General features: G+C 32.9%; 1 protein-coding gene across 1 annotated transcript in view; it reads right to left on the reverse strand.

The window, feature by feature from the left end:
- LOC143196071 (nephrin) overlaps positions 1-21,624 on the reverse strand; it is a 568,267-nt gene that overhangs the window by 47,613 nt on the left and 499,030 nt on the right. The window contains exon 10 of the mRNA XM_076403661.1: positions 17,317-17,620. Within this exon, the coding sequence (XP_076259776.1) occupies positions 17,317-17,620 (304 nt within the window). The remainder of the gene's footprint in view (positions 1-17,316; positions 17,621-21,624) is intronic.

The raw sequence follows: 21,624 nt of genomic DNA on the forward strand, positions 1-21,624 counted from the left end.
TTTTAGTGTTACTCAATAAATTACGCAGTTATTTTATTAAGTATTACATTGGGTGCAGCCCGCATGAGGAAAAGGGGAGGCTTCCTATATGATATGGTGAGTGCTTAAAAAGCAAAGTGAACGGCTTTTGTACTGAAGGACTTTGATAAACAAGGCCTTACTAAAAACTTGCTAAAAACCCCTGAAGGCTAGATCGGTCCGGTCCCTGCTTTCATCATAAGATTACCTAAATAACTTCACAAAGTACATAATTAGTCTGTGCACCCCCATAATATTTAACTCCTAACCGTTGAGGAATTGTGTCTTCCGTCACATCAGTTCAGCAATAGCATTATACACGAATATCTGATTGTTTTAGATAAAAAAAATGCGAAATATTGTAAGTGCCTTTGAAATTTGACGGTTTCCCTCGATGTCCCCGGATTCCTACATCAGATCCTGACTTGGCTCCAATGGGACCACCTCAGAAGTACAGTCTTTCGAATTAAAAAAAAGTTTTAAAATTGGTCAACTATTGAGGGAGAAATCGGTGAACATACAAAATATATATGCAGCTGAACATAAAACCTCCTCCTTTTTTGAAGTCGGTTAATAATAGTATTTTAAAATAGATTAAAAGTTGTATTGTGTTAAACCCGTTCATATTTCATATATTGTCGATTTCCGTGATTTTAACTCTTATACTTGATACGATTCGTGTGACGGTGTCCATCTGAAAAAAAAATGTTAAAACATCTTCATCTATCTCGCCATCTTTCTACCCCTCCCCCTTCCCACTGCTGTCATCCTGTTCCATCTGTTCCCGGTAATTTCATAAATCCCGAGGCAGACACGAGAAGAAGAAGAAGAGAAAAAAGAACACAAAATAAATCACGGAACGTTAGTTGCCTAATTAAGATTCCCCGCTGGTCTCCCGCCATTCTCGTTTATCAAATACCGGGCGCCGTTTTTACAGCGTTTTTATATTAAAAATCGTGACTCGATAGGTTGCCCATAAATTTCTATAATAGATATTTACTGGATGAATCGTCCAGGAGAACGGGGGACATTTTCCAGCCAGTGGTTGACAGGTATTGTCTTGTTTTTTCCTCTTACTCTGGCTCTGCGGTAACAAATGCGTGCCCTCACCGTTGTCAGCGATTTATGGGCATCATTAACATTGCGGCATTAAGATAGGGAATGCATCGCGGTTTTATTTTATTCACTATTACTTAATTATAATCAGTTGGTTATTAAGGAGTTAATTAAAGTAAGTACAAAATTTAATGAGTTTGAGATCTAATGAATTGTCATTATTAGAATAATTCGTAGTTTTTAACAAATAAAAGCGCTGGCAATACAGTTTTCAGTTGTTCCATCCAACAGTCAACTTCTGAAAAACATTGGTTATATTTTTGTGGAATTATTATGGAGAGAAAACAATATTGTACAATAATTATATGAATTCTATTGTTCTGATCTTAATCTATTCTCGTTCTGTTTCTCACTCTCGACTCTTGACTGTTCTTGATTCTTTTCTTCTTACTCTTGATGCTTGACTATTCTTGATTCTTGAGATTCCCTCTCTGTTTCGGCAAAATCTTCTTCTTACTCTCTGTTCTCATTAATCTTATTTCTAACTCTGGATGCATCACGTTTTATTGAGGTTCTGTTCTTGTTGATGGCTCAGAAGGTTGGTTCAAGGAACCCTCTTCTGCATCCCGATTCGTTCAAATTATCGTGGCGGGGAACACTCTTTCAGCTAAATCTTCTCACGCGGATGGAACACTTACGCGTATCACGCGTTACGGATACTATGCATTACAAAAAATAAATGTTCGGGTATTCCAGGATCTCGGACCTTTTGGTTGGTAGTTTTATAGTTGTAGTCGCAATAAGATATTTTCTACCAGCTCCAACTTCTTGTCGAAAGCCGTCGTTTATCCCTGGTACCTACGGGGTGTACCCGAAGCATTCGACAACGAGCCGATGCTATATAGTTAAATGCCCTTTGTTAGCCAAGCGGTTTCCTTGTTCGATGGTACCTTTCCTACAAATACCTGGCCTCACCAAACATTCGATACCACACGATATAGTATATTGTCTCAAATCATTATTCTTCTCCAATGTCACAAACAGTATGAAAACAAGTTAAATGGTCTAATAAATTAGACAAATACAAAATAAGAACATTATATTTTTCCGAAAATTAATAATACACAATTTTATTAAATATAGATAAACGTAGTTACGACGCAACAACATTGTCAAATATGTCATTAATGTGGCTGCCATCTCATATGGACTGGCTCTCCGATCACTAAAACTTTGGTTTTTTACTAATCATCATTACGTATTATCTTCATATCATATTTAGTCTAAGGTTTTCTGTAGGTGTGCTAGCATTTCAGTTCTTTATAGTATCTGCTAAAACTCCTATCAATATTTATTATTTCGTCCATTAATATTATAAAGAGGATATAATATTGGTTATTATATATATATATATATATATATATATATATATATATATATATATATATATAATCTAGCATTGTTTTAACATCCAGTAGTGACTAGGATCTAGATCTGAACTATACTGCTGGTGCCTAATCAATTCGAATCGTTTTGGTGTGTTGTTTGTAAACAAAAGTTGTTTCACTAAAACCACAACACAATATACACTACAAAAGTTTCCTAGAGCTAATAAGACAGTCGATGATTATAAAAAAAAAGCACCAGAGAAACTAAAATAAATTCCCTTTACTGGTTATAAAAACCCTTTAAAATTAAATATCATACATAATATATTATCGATACGAATAATCTATATTTCATCGAGTTTTGTAACTTTTCTAAATTGAGTGTGATAGGGGAGATATCAGTTTATTTTATTATATTTCTTGGCACTTTGGATAAGTTTTAAGTTAAACTGACACTAACAGTTCCGTATGGCAGAAATATTTATTCTATTAAGTATTGTGGGGAATAAAATATTTTGTTTCAAACTAAATAACAGTAAAAATAAATTGTCTTAAGGCAAGTTGTTGTTTTTTCACTGACATCAAGCAAAGTATTTAATATAATCTTGACTTTATTTTGTCTAGAAGTATTTTGATTTTAGTGGGATTATAAATAAATAGTGTTTGATAAAGTTTTGAGACTGAGGTTTGATTTACGAATTGTACAAAAAAAATATCCAGTAGTCTATATATCTGAGGATTTCTAGTATAATTTTGTTTTATTGAAAAGGTGAATTATTATTTTTGAAAGTATTATATATCATAGTTTCTGATATTTCTTCCCATCTTCTTGGCGTTGAGTCTGTCAAAGCATGTTATCGAAAATTTTTGTTTATATATCATAAAATACATATATTTTCGAGTTTGTCTTCCAGTAAAGATTTTGATCTTCCTTCCAGGTTTCTTTCGAATTCTGCAATGGTTTTCAAGTGTTACCATGGCGCGAAATCTTAAAAAAATAAATAGGAATAAGGCCTAAATATTCATATTTAAGTTCAATTTCAAACCATACCTACCGTATAATTTTTAAATCTTATTTAAATTGCTATAGCTTCACCATTTTTGTCTGAAGATGTGAAGATGTTTAGTCGATTACACTTAAGGTTCAACAGTTTCACAATAGAGACATTTTGTTATAAATTAATTCAATTTTTGTTTGTAATTTTATGTCACCCTTTTAAGTAATTAATATCGAGAAATACATACATCAATCAACTATATTCTAACTCAATATTTTGGATAACTCCTGATTCTATCTTTCTTAATTGAGCGTCAATGTTAATATACATCTACGTACTCTTTATAATTCTTTATTTAAATCAAATTATTCTTGAATTTCCCATTAGAGCTACAACGGTGCATTCTTCGCAACTCTTGCAACGTGTCTCCAAGCGTTGTTATTATTGCTCGATGATCTTGAGATTCCTGATCTTTTTCATAGAAAAATGCGTCATATAGCTTGTGTAATTAATGCTGGTAGACTTCTGGAATAACTGTTTTATACAGCTTTAATAGCTCGTGCTCACTAGAGGTTGTTGATCCTACTATATTTAGTGCAAGACCTTTTAGCTATGAAGATTCCGCTTCTATGTCGATCTGTCCTGGGCTAACTTATATTTGGGGGATTGTGATTATCGTAGTAGACCCACTAAAAGGAAATAGGTGGCTTATTAACTGCTAAGCTGTCCGAAAGGGTTTTGAAAGTTGAGCTGAGTTTAATGCATTCTCATTGACATTAAAATGATCACTTTTCAATCGTTGAAACCATACTCGACAATTGGGATATGAAGGAGAGACATGACTTGATCTGTTTGCATCAGTAGATTTCTTCAAATAAAGCAAGAAATGTAATAAATATCAAGAATTCAATTTTGAACATTCCGATGCTAGCCTATATATACTTTACATTGATACTTCGCATTTTTAACACCAGGTATAACTTGTTAATATATATGAAAATACCTATTTTTTATTTTGTTCTGTATTAGTGTCCTCTTGCAAAAATGTTAAAAGCAATTACACGGGAATACTTAAATTGGAATCCCTATCCCACTAGCCATATTCGCCATGAATGACTCATAACCGAATAGCATATCACTTCTTATAAAAGAAAACAAAAATTAATTCTTGTGTTTTTAATTTTTGTTGTTCATTAGAACTAGTGATCAAAAATATCGTTTAAGCGAAATATCCTAGATGATGCTTCCTAGGACTTCCTGACATTATGGCTAAAACAAATAAAGAAGAACTAATTATACCTTCATAATCCAAAGTAATGTTATTCGTCCTCATCTCGCTTGTTTGTTGGCGTCCGCTTGTCAAGTCAGGCGTTATTTAACCTCCACTATGGAGGGACAGGTAATATTTTAGGGCAATTTAGAGCTTAAATTAATCATTACATGGCCATTGAGGACTGGGCACGCTGACAGCTATAAATCTCCGTTCAGCCCGTTGAACCCCATTAGATCTCGCCAATTCCTGATTGCTATTTCAGAGTGAATTAAATGCGTCAGTAATCAGCAACTAGTTTTTCACTAAACTAGCCAAGCAAATAGAAAAAAAATTACCGTGAGTTTTACCAGGAAGATAATATACTTTATTATAATTTCATTATTGATTTATTAATGGAAAATTAAAGAAAACAATATCAAGTATAATATATTTCAATATGGAAGTAACACGAACAATTATTATGTATGTTCAGATATTATTGATGTGTTTGCATTTGATTTTTACAACACTTATGTGTTCTAAATGTAACTTGAATGTCTCGATTCTTCTCTTATAATTTTATATTTTTCATGTAGTAGAATTTATATACTTTGGGCAATCTAAACTTAAAAAATATTGTCTTCAATAATATCAGCACCAATTCCTTATATATTTTTATGGAACATACATACAATTTGTCGTCTATACTTCACATTTCGTCCCAAACTGACGCTAATATTGGTATATATAAATTTAATATAACCATCCAAAAAGTTTTAGACAAGTATAGCCTATTCAAAGTTTTTTTTGTACATACGTCATCAAGATGTTTAATGTATTGCCTGCCGCAATTTTTAAATTCCTTTCAGAATATTTTCCTTCCCATTTTATTATAGTGAAAAGAGACACAATGCTGGCTCATTAGTTCGAACACGTAAACTAATGTGCCTGTCAAAATCATCCGGTAGTAATAAGAGGTTATAACTCTAACCTATAAACTATAGTGGCTATATAATTAACTGTGGTTTTTAGATGTGCTATAATGTTAAAATAAATTATGTTTGATAACATTTTTTATTCAATTATTTTATTTAGATTAAAATTTTGTTGTATCATAGCCCAACTGATATATATATATATATATATATATATATATATATATATATATATATATATATATATATATATATGTATATATATATATATATATATATATATATATATATATATATGTATATATATATATATATATATATATATATATATATATATATATATATATATATATATATATATATGTATATATATATATATATATATATATATATATATATATATATATATATATATATATATATATTGTTGGTTCAGTTAGTATTTTTAACAGGCCAACTGAAAAGTCCCCGGCCTGATACATAGATGGCGCTACTAGACTTAAATCCATATGTTTTTTAGTTAGCCCTTACCCTCAAAAGATGCGTGTATAAATTTGACAGGATCATTAGTTTGTGAAATATAGTATTTTGAGTGAAGCAAATTTTGTTATTGTGAAAAAAATGGATAAAAACGAATATCGAGTGTTGATAAAATATTGCTTTTGAAGGGAAAACATACAGTTGAAGCAAAAACTTGGCTTGATGCCGAGTTTACGGACACTGCCCCAGGAAAATCAACCATCAAGGATTGGTATCCTATGTTTAGACGTGGTGAAATAAACACCGAAGACGGTGAACGCAGTAGAAGCTCTAAAGTGGTTGTTACCGAGGAAAACATCTAAAAAATCCACAAAATGGTTTTGAATGACGGTAAATTGTAACTGACTTAAATAGCAGACACTCTAAAGATATCAACTGAACGTGTGCATAATATCATTCACGAATATTAGGGTATGAGAACGCTCTGTGCAAAGTGGGTGCCGTGCGAGCTTAGTTTTGACCAAAAACAATGACAAGTTGATGATTCGGAGCAGTATTTGAAGATGATCAAGCGTAATAAACCCGAGTTTTTGCATCGATATGCGACAATGGATGGCATTTCACTTCGAAGTCCAATCGACAGTCATCCGAGTGGATTGCACAAGATGAACCCTTTCCAAAGCGTGGGAAAACGCAACAGTCGGCTGGCAAGGTTATGGCGTCTATATTTTGGGATGCGCATAGAACAATTTTCATTGACTACCTTGAAAAAGGAAGGAACATCAACAGCGACTATTACATAGCGTTATTAGACCGCTTGAAGGATGAAATCGCCGAAAAACAGCCACATTTGAAGAAAAAGAAAGTCAGTGAAAACTATAGCAAAAATCCATGAATTGGGCTTCGAATTGCTTCCTCATCCACAGTATTCTCCAGATCTGCCCTCCCAGCGACTATTTCCTGTTTTCAGATCTTAAAAGAATGCTCGATGAAGAGGTGATTGCCTATTTTGAAGCAAAGGATAAATCGTACTACAATAATGGCATCGTAAAGTTGGAGGGTCTCTATAATTAGTGTATCACCTTTGAAGGGAATTATGTTGAATAAAAAAATCTAATTTTGCCAAAAAAATATGTTTTACTATGGTACGCCCGGGACTTTGCAATTGACCTGTTATGTTTTATTATAGTGCAATAACCGAAGTAGTATTTTATTATCAGTATATTTGTCCCGCTTAAGTCAAAATATATATTCAAAAGAGTTTAAATTACGCGATCGCAATATTTGTCAAAAGCAAAACTTTATTTACCGAAAAGAAGGTTACGGAAAAGCGAAAGAAATATTACTTGCCAAATTGAAATTTGACACATCCCCCGATATCAAGAACAGGCGACCAAAAATTAAACAGGAAAATTGTAAAAGTCGCAAGCTGGAAAAGTTACAATCTCCCGCCGAAGAGAGACGAATATAAAAAGCGTCGAAAAAAATACCCGTGGATTAGCCGGGAGAAATTGAGATATTCATTAAAAATTCTTCTTAGGCGATACGGGTCGGGGTTTTTGCCGCTCTCCGACTTTCGAAAATTAGACGCGAACCGGCGTGGGAAGCGGCCGAAACAGTTTTCAAATTTTTATCGTTATTCCCGACTCGAAATTTACGTAATATTTTCCTTTCGTTGGACGGGGAGGCGGTTTGCGCAGTGTTCCATTGCTGTGAGGGCTTTGGAAGTTAACAGCATCGCTCTAATTTAACTTCAGAAGGTCTCTTATTGTTATTGAAAAGGATGAAGTGTAAGATGATGGAAGCACATTTAAAATTACAACAGCTTTATATATTTCTACTATATGGAATCATCTGTTGGCATAGCAATAGTGATAAAAGGTTATAAATCGGCAAACGTAATTTTAATGCTTTGCTTGTTTTGATAAATTTCAAATTTGATTGAAAATTCTGAAGCCAGACAGAACAGATTGCCTCTGTAATCAGTTACTTTCAAATGGAACTAGATTATGGAGACCGTAAAATTCGTTTTTATCAAACATATTTTTAACGTGTTGCAGTTGCACTGTATATAAGTATGGACGCGGTCACTGAAATATCTCAAAAATGGAAAACATAATCCTGGATTCACCAAAAGGAAACCGTCCTCATACGAAGCGAGTGATGAATCAAGCTAATCAATTAGCTTCATGTTAGCACTAGCAGAGATCAAATATATGAATAAAACAGTGAGTAGTTTTTTTCAATATAAACACAATTTAATACAATCATTTCAATCAGGAAACTGTTAGTCTTAAAATTATCGAAGTGGTCTAAAGCGACTTCTAGACATTGCTTTTAAAAAAATACTAACTGTTTTGCCAATATGGCAAATGCATTAGGGAGAATTCAGTGATTAAATTTATCAAGAACGCAGTACAGAGATACAAGCAGAATAAATAAATAATACAGTAATGTCAAAATGACTTGACAAGGAAACACCATCATCGAAGGAAACAAGAACTAAACGTAAGAAGTTAAATAAGCTTTCTAATGAGAGTAAAATAAAATACTTGGATACACAATTGTTAATTAGGTGTATTAAACCTCAGGCGGTATACCACTACATAAAGAGAACGCGAAAGGGTTAAATGTAAATATATCAAAACAACTCTAATCTATATATTATTGTGGTTGTATAATTAACAATAGTTTTAATTATTCGATAATATATGAATTATATTACTATAATGTTAAAATAAACTATATATTTGATAACATTTTTATTTTATTATTTTATTTAAACTAGAACATTGTGACGTTTTAACGTCATAAATTTAGATGACTTATGCTCACATCAACTTTGGAGAAACTATAAATCCGAGTATATAAATTGAAAATAACTGAAGCCAGGATATGGAAATGACTACCAGAATTGGGAAAAATTAAAAAACCTCCCAAAAATCGATAATCCTGAACAATAAAACAATAATATATAATAACACCGAATAATTCAACAATTAGAGTGTTAAATACTGTTATAAAGGCTTTACTAAAAGGTCCTGTAGCAAAAGCTCCAACTCCGATACAATAGAAACAATAGACAGCAGCTCTTCATTCCGTTGATGGACAGACAGGACGTATAAACCTCCGACTTAGTCGCTTTGCTAGTTTGCAAAATGGCATTCGTTTCGCTGAATTGACCCTTTCAACAGTCCTTTGACGATACTTACAGCATTCCTTGCCGGGTCAGAATAACCGACTACGGGGGAAACTAAGAGGATGTCTTACCGACTAGTTTACGATGTGAATGAGGCTTAATTTGTATTCTTCGAACAGAATAGGGGAAGGTCGGTCGGACATGATTAAGGCGTAATTTGATTGTATAACGTTGAGATATTTTATGTATATCTATGAATGGTTGTTGTCTTCTATATAAATAAATAATATTTTTAACAAAAAATTTGAACCGGCTTCAAAAAATAAATAAGGAACTCACTAAAAATTAAAAAATAACCAAACTTAGGTTTCGGTGCCGAGCCCAAGCAATACAAAAATAATAATATTATTTTGTGACAAATACAAGAAATTAAATTAAGAATAAAACAATTTTTTTCAATTTGTTGCTCATACCGACTCCAAAGTGACAGTTGGGGGTAGTTAAAATAATATTGTAAATAGACAAATAGTTTGAACATAAGTAGGTATTAGGCTAAATTGTGTGTATACAGTAGAGTACAAAATACGTGTAGTAGATAGGTACATAATTTATTCTAAAGCGTTTTTTTTTGTTAAAAATCTAAGTTTGCTAATTTTTTAATAAATTTTTTTGTCAAAAGTATCTTATTTTTATCTTTTTAGTGTTAAATATTTACTCAATAAATTACGAAGTTATTTTATTAAGTATTACAACGGGTAGGCCAAGTAAAGATACAGCCTGTATCAGGAAAAATAAGAATAAAAAAACATTGGTTGAAAATAAGGAACGCTTCAGACCCCGGGGTTCGATACCTAGGTGATTTGATAAATGCTCTAACCAAACTAGAACAACAACAAAATTCTACACCATAGAAACAGTTGCCTGCAACATTTCTACGGCTTCTCACACGATGTGGTTAGTGTGAAAAAAGCAAACTGAACGGCTTTTACACTGAACGACTTCCGGTTTTCCGTTACATCAGTTCAGCTATAACATATTTAACGGAAATACGTGTGGCAAATTACATCTAGACTAAAATACGATGGGACTTAAATAAGCAAACATTTGGAATTTTTTTTCCCATAGCAAGGCAATGTTTAGTTACAATTTATAAACTTTTCGCAACTTTATGTTAATTGTTTACTGATATTAGTTTATGTACTTGTTTGAGTTTATGTCTTGAGTATTCATTTTAATTATATATATATATATATATATATATATATATATATATATATATATATATATATATATATATATATGATTGAAGGTGACTATTTATTTTTCAAATGAAAGTAGGTTTTATATAAAGAAATTTTACGTTTTAATTTATTAACGTTTGTGAAATATATACTGTTTGTTTTGCGATTTTGTAAATTCTATTAAAAGTTTTTTTCTGAAAGAAACCTGACTACATCTTGCAAGGCAATGAAAAGAAAGTAATATATGTTGTTTTATTTACTTAATATTACAAAATTTTTATGTATATCAATATATATCATAAATTTAGTAAATGTTAATGTATAGGGTGGGGCAAAAGTCCTGTTATCATCGACGCAATTTCCGTTGAGTGGCAATAATAGAGCGATTATTTTCAATAAATATTGTCACTATTTCTGCTCGTTCTTGCGGCGTATATTTATCCATAATAAAATGTGGACGTCTATACTACACAATGGTTGAAGGGAAACTGAGCTAAACATCATATAACCAAAATGGCATGCAATCAAAATGGTAGCGGTACTTTTGCTCCACATTAGTGTCGTGGTTCTCTTGATTGGTTTTAAATAATAATCATTGTAAGTAACCTTTCCCATAGTATTTGTAATCTGCTTCTGCAATTCCTTAGGATTTTGTTCTATTTTATTCATAATACTTTTAATAAAACTTCTTGAGAATGACCGAATATTTCACATCCATATAATGATTCTATATTAACGAATATTCACATAGTCATTAAGGAAAATAGGAAAGAACAAGTGACAATGTAATTGGTTTCAAATTAAATTGGTACATTAAATTATATTGCTCCTCTGTTTGACGGGAAGAAGGAACAAATAGCCAGTCCAAAAACAATAATGTTATTTTTTCGAAGGGATCAAGGGAAAAAAAACTTAAAAGAAATTAGAAGGCTACGAAAATCCTTCGATGTTACCACTAATTACAACTTAATATTCCAGCAGGAACCCGGCGCATTATAATAGGTCGTCTTCGGGGTAGAAAAATAAGAGACCAACCCTCCTCGAACGCCACCTCCACTCGCCAGCAGGCTTTGTTCTTCGAATTAATTAAATTCGGAGTGGAGCAAAAGACTTCCTAATGAGGGTGGTCGTTAAAAGCGCACTGTTTGGAGTTTTAGTTGCTCCAAGTTATAAATGTTGTGTCTTTGCCGAAAACTAGAAGGCGCGTCGAGAACTTATACAGAACTGAGGCTCCTAATTAAGCTGTTATTGTTCGCCATTATCGGACGAGGATAATGGACATTGAGATGTCTGCGAACAATCACCGCGGCTGTTCCTGAATAAATTGCATTGAAAATTAATCTTTTTATTAAGTTAATGGACATTTATACTTTTCGCGATAAGGGTGATATTATCTTTGCTTGAGACTTAATATAGTTATTTTGGGAAATCTGTATTTTCGATGTTGTTGGTTATTTCTATAAAATTTCTGTAGCTCTTTTAGGTTTATAAAATGTGTTTCTTTTTGCTAATGCTATTGAAACATTTGTGAATATTTGTTTGTTTTAAATAACATAGCTTAAAATATGTATAGGCTTACATAAAGGTTTTTAAGAATTAAAAAATAAGATTGTGTAAAATCGGAATATATTTTATTTTTAAATATTGTACGTCGATAGTCGCTACTTTTTCCCATCAGGTAATTTATGTTGTTAACATTGTTGTGCCTTTGTTCGCATTTCGGCCATTTTTCGAACAGAACTCTGCTTTAATAGCAGAATCAGTGATAGACGATAGCGATCCACATTGATGGTTTCATCATATTTGGCTGTCACCAAACGAAATAAAATACTATAGACCTATATCACTGCTGTCAGTAACATCTAGAGTTTTTGAAAAACTCCTGTTGAATAGAATAAAACCGATCATAGAGAGAAACAACCTAAGACCAACACAGCAGTTTGGGTTTATTAACAAGCATTCAACAACTGACCAGGTCCACAGAATAACTGATGTTATTGAAAAAGCCTACGAAAGCAAAAAAGTATGCTCAGCTTTATTCTTAGATGTAGCACAAGCCTTCGATAAGGTCTGGCATGAAGGCCTTGTTCATAAACTACAGAAAATGTTACCAAAACAACACACCGAACTATTAAAATCGTACATTACAACTAGAATATTTAAAGTCAAACAAGAAGTAACTTACTCTATAATAAAAGAAGCGAAAGCAGGTGTACCATAAGGAAATGTACTGGGGCCTATGCTTTATCTGCTCTACACTTGTGATATACCACAAATGGAGAATATTACGATGGCTACATTTGTTGATGATAATGCGATTATAGCTGTTGGAGAGAATAGTGAAGAAGCCTCGCGAAAATTACAACAGGCAAGTGACAATATAAATAATTGGACACAAGCTTGGAAAATAAAAATTAACGAAAGTAAATCTGTGCATCTGCAGTTCACCTACAATCAGACCATACAGGCACCTATAACATTAAATAATACTATCATTCCATATAGCAACAACTCTAAATATCTCGGAATGAATCTTGATGCAAAACTTCGCTGGAAGGAACACATGAAGAGGAAATGAAAAGAACTGGAATTGAAATATAGGAAAATGTACTGGCAAATTGGAAGAAAATCACAATTTTCGATACATAATAAATTGCTATTATGTAAGTAAATATTGAAATCTATATGGAAATTTAGAGTTCAATTGTGGGGATGTTCTGCAAAGAGTAACATAAACAAAATACACATTTTTCAGAACAAAGTCCTGAGAGGTTTTGTGGGCGCACGCAAATACTATAGCACAGATTACCTACATCGAGATCTTCACATACCTACAGTAAGCCAAGAAATCAAGAGAACTGCAAGGGGGTATGAGGAAAGACTCCATTCTCATGAGAATATTAGAGTATTGCAGCTCTTGGATACCGCCAGAAGAGGACACAGTCTCAAAAGAATCAAACCATATGATCTTGTGTAGTGTTGTGAAGTGAGGTGCATATAATTAAAATACATCAGTGACATGTATAAACCTTATTTCAGCAGAGACTGAGATAGAGCCAATGGGTCCTCTTAGTTATATACCTAGATTTAAGTTATCATAAAGACAAATTGTAGGTTAGTCGAGAACGACTAGTAACAATGTAAAAATTAAATAATAATAATTAAAAAACTTCAATAATAATACAATAAAACAACTGTAACCTACAAAGTATTGTGGCCATTTCACATAATTAAGTAGTGTAGTGTAGTTTAAGCACATCGAAAATATATGCATTAGATGTATTACAATGTTAAAATAAATTATATTTGATAACATTGTTTTAGTTTCATTATTTTATTTACATTGCTATTTTGTTATATCAGAGTCAAAATAAATCAAAATTTAAATGTAATGGGACCACGTGACATTATAAATTTGACGTTCATTGGATGTATAAATAATTTTATCATTATAATTAACATATATATCGGATTTTTTTTTAAACACCGTAAATTTGATAGAAACTTATTCGTAATTTTTCACTCCGATCAACTTTAAGAGCAATAAAATGATTGACGCAGAAATAAAAACCGTATTCTAATAAATTGAGTTAGAACGGGGCAAACGCCTCTACCTAAGGCCCTAACGAGGGACAGACAATTCTATTTGGGTGACAAGATAAACCCTGGACGGTTCTGTCCCGGGTCCTTGGAATAACGTTTTCATAATTTATTTAATTTTGATATGCGAACTTTCGGGACGTCTGGCCAACGGTGATGGATGGCTTTCGGGCCACCCACCTCTCCGGAACGATCGATTATTATTATTGTTATTAGAATCCATTTTTGCGACCTGATCTTTGTGTCAGCCGGATGACATTTATTATGATTATGGCTTCGGTAATAAATATTAGTATGTTGTTGACTATGAAATGAGTATCTATAAACTTAGCTTTAAACTCTTTGTATAAAGTGATTTTTTTTTCAAGCAATATAAAGTGAAATTGTTGTATATAACCATGTTATTTTTTGACGATTTTTGTACATTAATTATTTTGTATATAATGCGTTTATGGTACGTATGATATGTTATTTATTATTTTTTATATTTTTAAACACAAAACAGGTCAGACAATCATTGGCAGATCATATATTCGAACGGGGATAGCTAGCTCTCGCTTTCAAGATGTTGGTAAGCATTGTATATCGTGTCTTCTCTTTATGTTCTTAGGATGTTTTTTGATTTATGCAATATATTAGTTTTTGTTTTTGTATTGCGAAATCAATGCAGTGCGACGTGGGAGGGAGATATGTAAAAATAGACATCGGGATCATTTCTACCTGTTTTTACCCTCAGTGTAGATTTGACTACCTTCAACAAGTCGTTACTTTTTTTTTCGCTAAATTAAATGTTTTCTTAAAAGTTTTAATAATGTTTGTTTTCTAAGCTATTTGACATATTATATGTGAGATAGTCCTGCTTGCTTTTGAATTAAGTGGAATCAAATTAATTATCAGGAAAAGAAGAGGGGTTGACGTTGGATTGGCAATCGTTCCGCAATTATTGGAAGCATTTCTTGGTGTATTTAAGTGGAGTTCAGTCAAAAACATCGCAGTTGAATCTGTAAGGTCCAAAAGGTGAACTGAAAGTACTTAAAGACCCCTAGCCATAAAGTATTCCAAGTAAGGAACCTTCAAGATTTGAAAAACATCTTTAGTTCGTATATTCCTGGTTCATGTAACACAGTTGGCATCACATCATGGGTGCAAAGCCGCCAAAGCCGCACTGATGTTTCTGTGAATTAACTTCTGGAATTTGAGCAGAAGCTTACAGTTCAGGGTGAACGGTCACCGAAGGCGGATTGTAGTAGCTCGTTATTAGTAAATCGTGAGAATGTGGAGTCAGCAACATCTGGTAAACCATTCCCTAGCAGGATACCATGTAAATTCGGTTAGAGACAGTCCGATTTCTCAAATCTACAAAAGGAAAACTGGCAGACGAAAATACAATCGATACTCGAAAACAATTTTCAACAACTATAAGCTGTTCGGCTGAAGATCATCGAATACTGTGTCAAAGTTACAGTAATCATACTCTATCGATTTAAACTTGAGATATATAAACTGAGTCATCATTAATTCTCCAAACTTTGCTCCTTCTGATTACTATCTGTTCGGACATTTGAGTCGCGATCTTGATTGTTGCATTCATTATGTTTCGGCAGAATATCATCTGAAACTCCTCCAACATGTAACACTAGCAGAAATATCAGAGATAGCACATATATTAGAAAGTAAGTAATTTGAAGGAAAATAAAGTCTTGGTTTTGAATCCTACGCATTTCGATGTTCATCTTAATTTAAAAAAATCATTAATAATACTTTATATACCACATCATCTGACTAATGAGACATCGCAGACATTAAAAATACAATAATCTTTAATTTAAGCACCATTAAAAGGGCCTTTGATGCTCTTGATACATAACTCCGTTTGAATAATCTCTCGCAGTCAGACTTTAACATTATTCCAAACGTTGAATAATCGCCGAAAGCGTATGCTAAGTGCGTCTGTATAAATGTCGTCCTGGTTAAAAGCTTTAGAAAAAACGCCCGAGGCAAGACAAACATCGGAGAATGGTAATTGCGAACGGCAAAGGAGATTAAGAACTTCAAAGGCAACATCCTGACCTAATTCCTCGCCAGATGTCTTGTCGTTGTCGATTAATTGATCCTAGATTTCGGATACCACATTTATTTTAAAAAAATTGTCTTTAATTTGTATTAATTTATCACTATACGTTTATTTGTAGGTAAAATTCAATGACTCCAAAATTGTTTCAATGATTTTATCCTTGTTTAATATAGCGATGATCTTCGTTCTGAAAATACACACGCTGATATACACTTAACGGGTTTTATAATTGAAGGTTATGTTGTTAATATATGTTCCAAGACTAGAGGGGCGTGAACAAGATGTAATGTATGATTGGCTAATGGAGTCAATTACATTTCAATTTACTTTGATTATGTTTAACTTTCCATTAACATTTCTCTATTTCATCGAGAATAAAACATCGCTAAGGTTTCTCATTGAAAAGCAATTAAACACAATACGAATACATTTTTGAAATATTGATATCTTGTGAAAATTAATGGAATTGACAGTTTAAAAGCTTAACTCGAAATAAAATCAAACTTGTATAAACAAACACTTATTATGTTGTTAACATTTATTAATATATTTTTATTCCTTACTAAATAACTGAGAATAATAGAAATGAAAGCCTATAACTGAGGTTAAATACGGTACATTTCAATATCGAAGTAACAAGATAACTATGTTCAATTAAGTACATTAACATATTATTGATGTGCTTCCTTTGTATTTTGTTATTTTGGAGTACCTATGTACCGTAAACGTTCTTTCTATATCTGAAATTTTCTGCTGTACTTTTATATATTTCTTTCATCTAATAGCATGTATGTACTTGTACAGTTAAAATGAATTGTACAGAAGAAACATATACTGTACTGTAATGCATATTCCAAATATTCCATATTCTTCATTAGACATACAAACTTTTTAAATAATCACTAGGAACGACACTGATAATATACGGCGCAACAGATACTAAAAAATTCAATTTATCGTCTCAGCTTCATTGTAATATTTTAATTATCTATATTATCAACAAAAAACTATCGATAAGAAATTAATGAGTCTAGAAATAAATTAAAAAAAACTTTTTTAACGGTAGAAATTTAATAACTAAAGATTCGCATAAAACTATAATAATAACTAAAAATGTTTACTATAACTATTTTACCTCCATCAAATCCTTTCTGACAGGAAACCACCACGGAATGATGAGTGACGTTGATGAGACTGCAGGCTTGAGGAGAATCGGGCTTGCCTGCAGGTACTACGTGATATGTGCAGGAAATTCTCTGTTTCCCGATTTCGTTCTTGCCCCAGCATTGGAGGCTACCGTAGTCGGCTGCTTCGTGAGGTACGTAGGTCAGGATACTGGTGCCGTTCTCCATCCTGGAATGTTTGGTCAGGTCCAGAGATATTCCGGGGGTGCTGTTGAAACTCCAGTGGAATTCAGTAGCTGGTGGTTCAGAATCCAACTGAAATACATTTAAATTTATGGTTAATTATTAAAAGAATCTATAATACCATGAGGACTATTATATTATAATTATTATGTATAATTTAGTCGGCGATTTTCATTATTATTAATAAAATGTTGTTAGATTAGGAAAAGCGCGATTTGAGTTCAATTCTTTAGTAAATTTGCATATTATTGTTATTTTTTTATATATTTTTATTATTATGATTCGCTTTAAAAATATATTTATCGGAAAATCTTAGTAGTCGAAAAAACTTTCCCTATTTTTTTGTCAACATGTTGACATTCTTCTGAAAAATTATGTTGATTTTGACGCGATCCAATCATCGATTCATTTTCGCACTTCTTCAGCTCTTCGAAACCGTGTCTAAGCCAAGTCATGTTACATCGATTTCAACAATTAATAATCAGAAGGCCCTATGTCTGGTGAGTACGCGGTGCTGTAGAACTTCCTATTTGCTCTGCGACCATGTAACTTCCAAAACTCTTATAAATAGAGGCTGAGTGTTGCCATGCAAGAGGATGACTTTTACTGCAACATACGTCTTTCAATTTATTCTTATTATATTCTGGATCTTTCTCCTTGCATGTAAAAGCAGTTGATTTAGCAACTGCTAGGCAACTTAGATTTTCGTCTAATAAATAGAGTCTTGTAAATCATTGCCCTTTAACTAGGATTTAAACAAAAAGGAAATGAAAGTTGCAAGCTAGTTATTTAGGGAGACACATTGTTGTACTTTTTAAAATAATACAATAATTATTTTAAATATTTAAAGATAAGTTTCAATAGTAATTAACGTGTCTTATTTGAAGATTTCTTTAGATTAGAGAAGTATACTAAAAGATCAAGAGTTCTGCAGTTCTAAGACTAAAATTCCTTTGAAAGAAGAGTAATTGATCCAAATTTTGAACAGAAAGAAGGAAAAAAATATGGGGTGTTGATACAAAATTACTAAGTATTGAATCGGTATATATGACTCTAAAATGTTGGAATATTGGCCAGTGGGAAGCATCTTAACGTTATGCTTTAAAGCCTCGTACCAAACTTTATCTAAAGCTTGAGCAAGACGTAAAATTATTGCAGAATAAATTTTATTTTCCTCTAATGATTTTTCTATGATACTGAGGATTCTGTAATTACAATGCAAGAGACTAATTCCTAAATATATTATCAAAAATAAATAGGAAAACTGTTCTTATTCTATATATTGATACAATCAATGTTTATTAGAGAAAATACTAACAGGAAATTACGATAAAATTTAAAAATCTTTGGATGATATGATGTTTTAGCATAAAAATATAATTTTATTCCTTTCTTCGGCAAAGAGGCCAATAATTCCTTCCAATTGTGTAATAAGGGCCCTAAGTAAGACCGTAGAACAGAGAATATATTAAAAACAAGGAAAAGTTTTATTTCCAGAGGGTAAAAGGCCGAAACCATTTTAATAAAACATCTTATCTCGAACGCAATCTCCAGTATTAAGTTCGGAATCGCCACGTACCGGAGATAAAGTTCGAATATTTCACCTAAACAAACATAATTTTAATATTAACGGGAACGATATGTTTTACCGTCTGCCGTGGGAGAGGCCCCCGGTTTAAATGGCCCGTAATAAAAATAACACCGGCTTGGTGGTGGGCAGCATCCCCCTACCCCCCGGGGTATTGCGAGGCTAGGCCCGGAGATAATCCAGAAAATAAGTAAGTGCGATTAAGGAGAATTCATCGCGATATGGGGCGGTGTTTCGCGAATTTTAATTTAAAAAAATTTATTGGCCCTTATTACCGACCGGGTGGATTTCTTTCGGATTATTTATGATTGGGGCCGTGTGCGGACAGGGTGAGGCGTCGCGTCCCTCCCCCACCACCTTTTCGGTCATAAAATCGTTTGTTTCGCCTTGTAAAATGTCACTTTTATGTTATGCTGATCGTAAAATGTTATATTTTTATATATATTGGCGGGCATAAATTATGCTAACAACTCTACGACCGACTGGGAATGTTTTATCTGGGTTTATTGTTAATTTAATAACTCCATGTTTAACTAGAAGATGGAGAATATCCAGAGAACGTATCAACGCAATAAAATATGATTAAGGGGTTTTGGTTGTATACGAGGTGTACTACTTTTTTACTAATAGCATTCAGAATTTTCTTTTCGCCAACTAGAGTTTATCTGGTTTGGACCTACTCAACGTGGGATCCAAACCATGGTCCTTGACATTAAATCTACCGATTGGCGACAATTTAGAGATCACCCCAGAGGGAGAAGTTGTAACTGGCCTGGTTACTGGCATACCTAGAATAGTTCTCCTTGTCAGATTTATCATTATTGCCGTATGGACAATCACTGCTATAGCCCATCCGAAACAACAGCGAACTCACGTCATCATGATGCCTAATATATTGCCTTTTACAATTTGTACATTTCTTTTAAAATCAAACCATTTTTTCATTTTATTATAGTTAAAAAGACATACAATGTAGTCAGATGCTCAGAATATGTAATAGGGTCAGCCTATAAAATTCGTATGTTGTGAAATATTCTTCAAAATATTAATGATATTAATTAGTTAAGTTATAAACTGACATGCCTTATTTTGGCGTTTTCCTTGTTTAAATCAATTTCAATTCACTGCTTAATAATTGTGGTTACTCTGATTCAAAATGCCGAAGCCAATAAATAGTCAGGGTCAAAATAGATTGCGTCTACTATTGTCTATCAGCTACTTCGAACATGAACGAGATAATGTGCCCCCCCCCCCTTACTAGTAAAATGAGTTATATAGGTAAGCATTCACATTATTGTACATTAAGTTGCTGCGGTTTTACTGGAAATATTGTTAGCGCGTTGAAGCTGAACTGAATATCAGTGTGGCCACTGTGACCAAGACCTTTCAAATGTTGTGTTTTCGATATAATCATAATTTAATTCAATTATTTCAGACAAAACTAGGAAGAAATTGCATTAAACTTTAGAGTGAGAGATGTTTCAAATTGTCACTCACCGGTAACTCCCTCACTCATTGATAGATATAAAGTATCAAGATCCACAAGTATGAATAATTGTTCATACTTGTGGAAAGAAACATTGTCTAAAATAATTCCTTCGGTTTAGATGAGCTCCATCAGGTGCAGAGAAGAAGAAATTGGCAAATGGTAGTGTAGCGACCTTGAGGCATGTCGAATTTTATATCGTGGAATAACGGTCTACAAAGTACGCAGAAATATAATCCGAGACGTTAAACACGGGCGGGGTTCGAGCAGCGACAACTAGAACACGATAACGAATACCTGGCAACCCCGAGACGTTTATCTGGGATGTTATTGAAGGGTATTTCCATCATTCAGTAATCGACCATCGTTTGGTTTAGACGTGCCACCATCGACTGCGCCAGCCTCGTGACTAGGTAACACCGCTGCCATCAGTTTTATCTATTTTGTTACACCACTGTTTCATTTCGTTTTACCTCCATTCGCCGAGCCATATCAATTTACCCTAAAGTAGAACCAAGGACAAGTGTTCAATATATTAGAAATTAAAAATTTAGTTCAGGTTCAGTAGGATTCGAACATATATCTCAACAGGTCTTGTCGATCGCAAGGTGTAATATTTGTATCGTAGACATGGATCAAGATCATAGATTGTCTATTTCTATGGCTAAGACTGTGAATTCATGGCAATCGCAGACTAACCAATGATTACAACTAATTCTAGATAGAAAATAAGTTTCAGTTAAATAGCATAAACTAGAGAAAAATTGAAAACAGTTATGGTAGAAAACATCAAGTTCCAAAACATCCATTTAAAATGTCAGGTAGTGCCTTAAAATATCAAATGTTGGCAAGGCCCCTCGTATCGCGGGTATACATTATGCGAACAACTCTACAACTGGCTGGAAATATTTTATGTGGGTTTATTGTTGGTTTAATAACTCCATATCAACATAATAAAATATTACTAAGGGAATTGGGACTATATAAATCAATATGTATTAT

The sequence above is a fragment of the Rhynchophorus ferrugineus genome, unplaced genomic scaffold (assembly GCF_030347505.1).
Source record: "Rhynchophorus ferrugineus isolate W39M unplaced genomic scaffold, kcgeb_rfMv2 rfM4, whole genome shotgun sequence".
NCBI lineage: Eukaryota > Metazoa > Arthropoda > Insecta > Coleoptera > Curculionidae > Rhynchophorus > Rhynchophorus ferrugineus.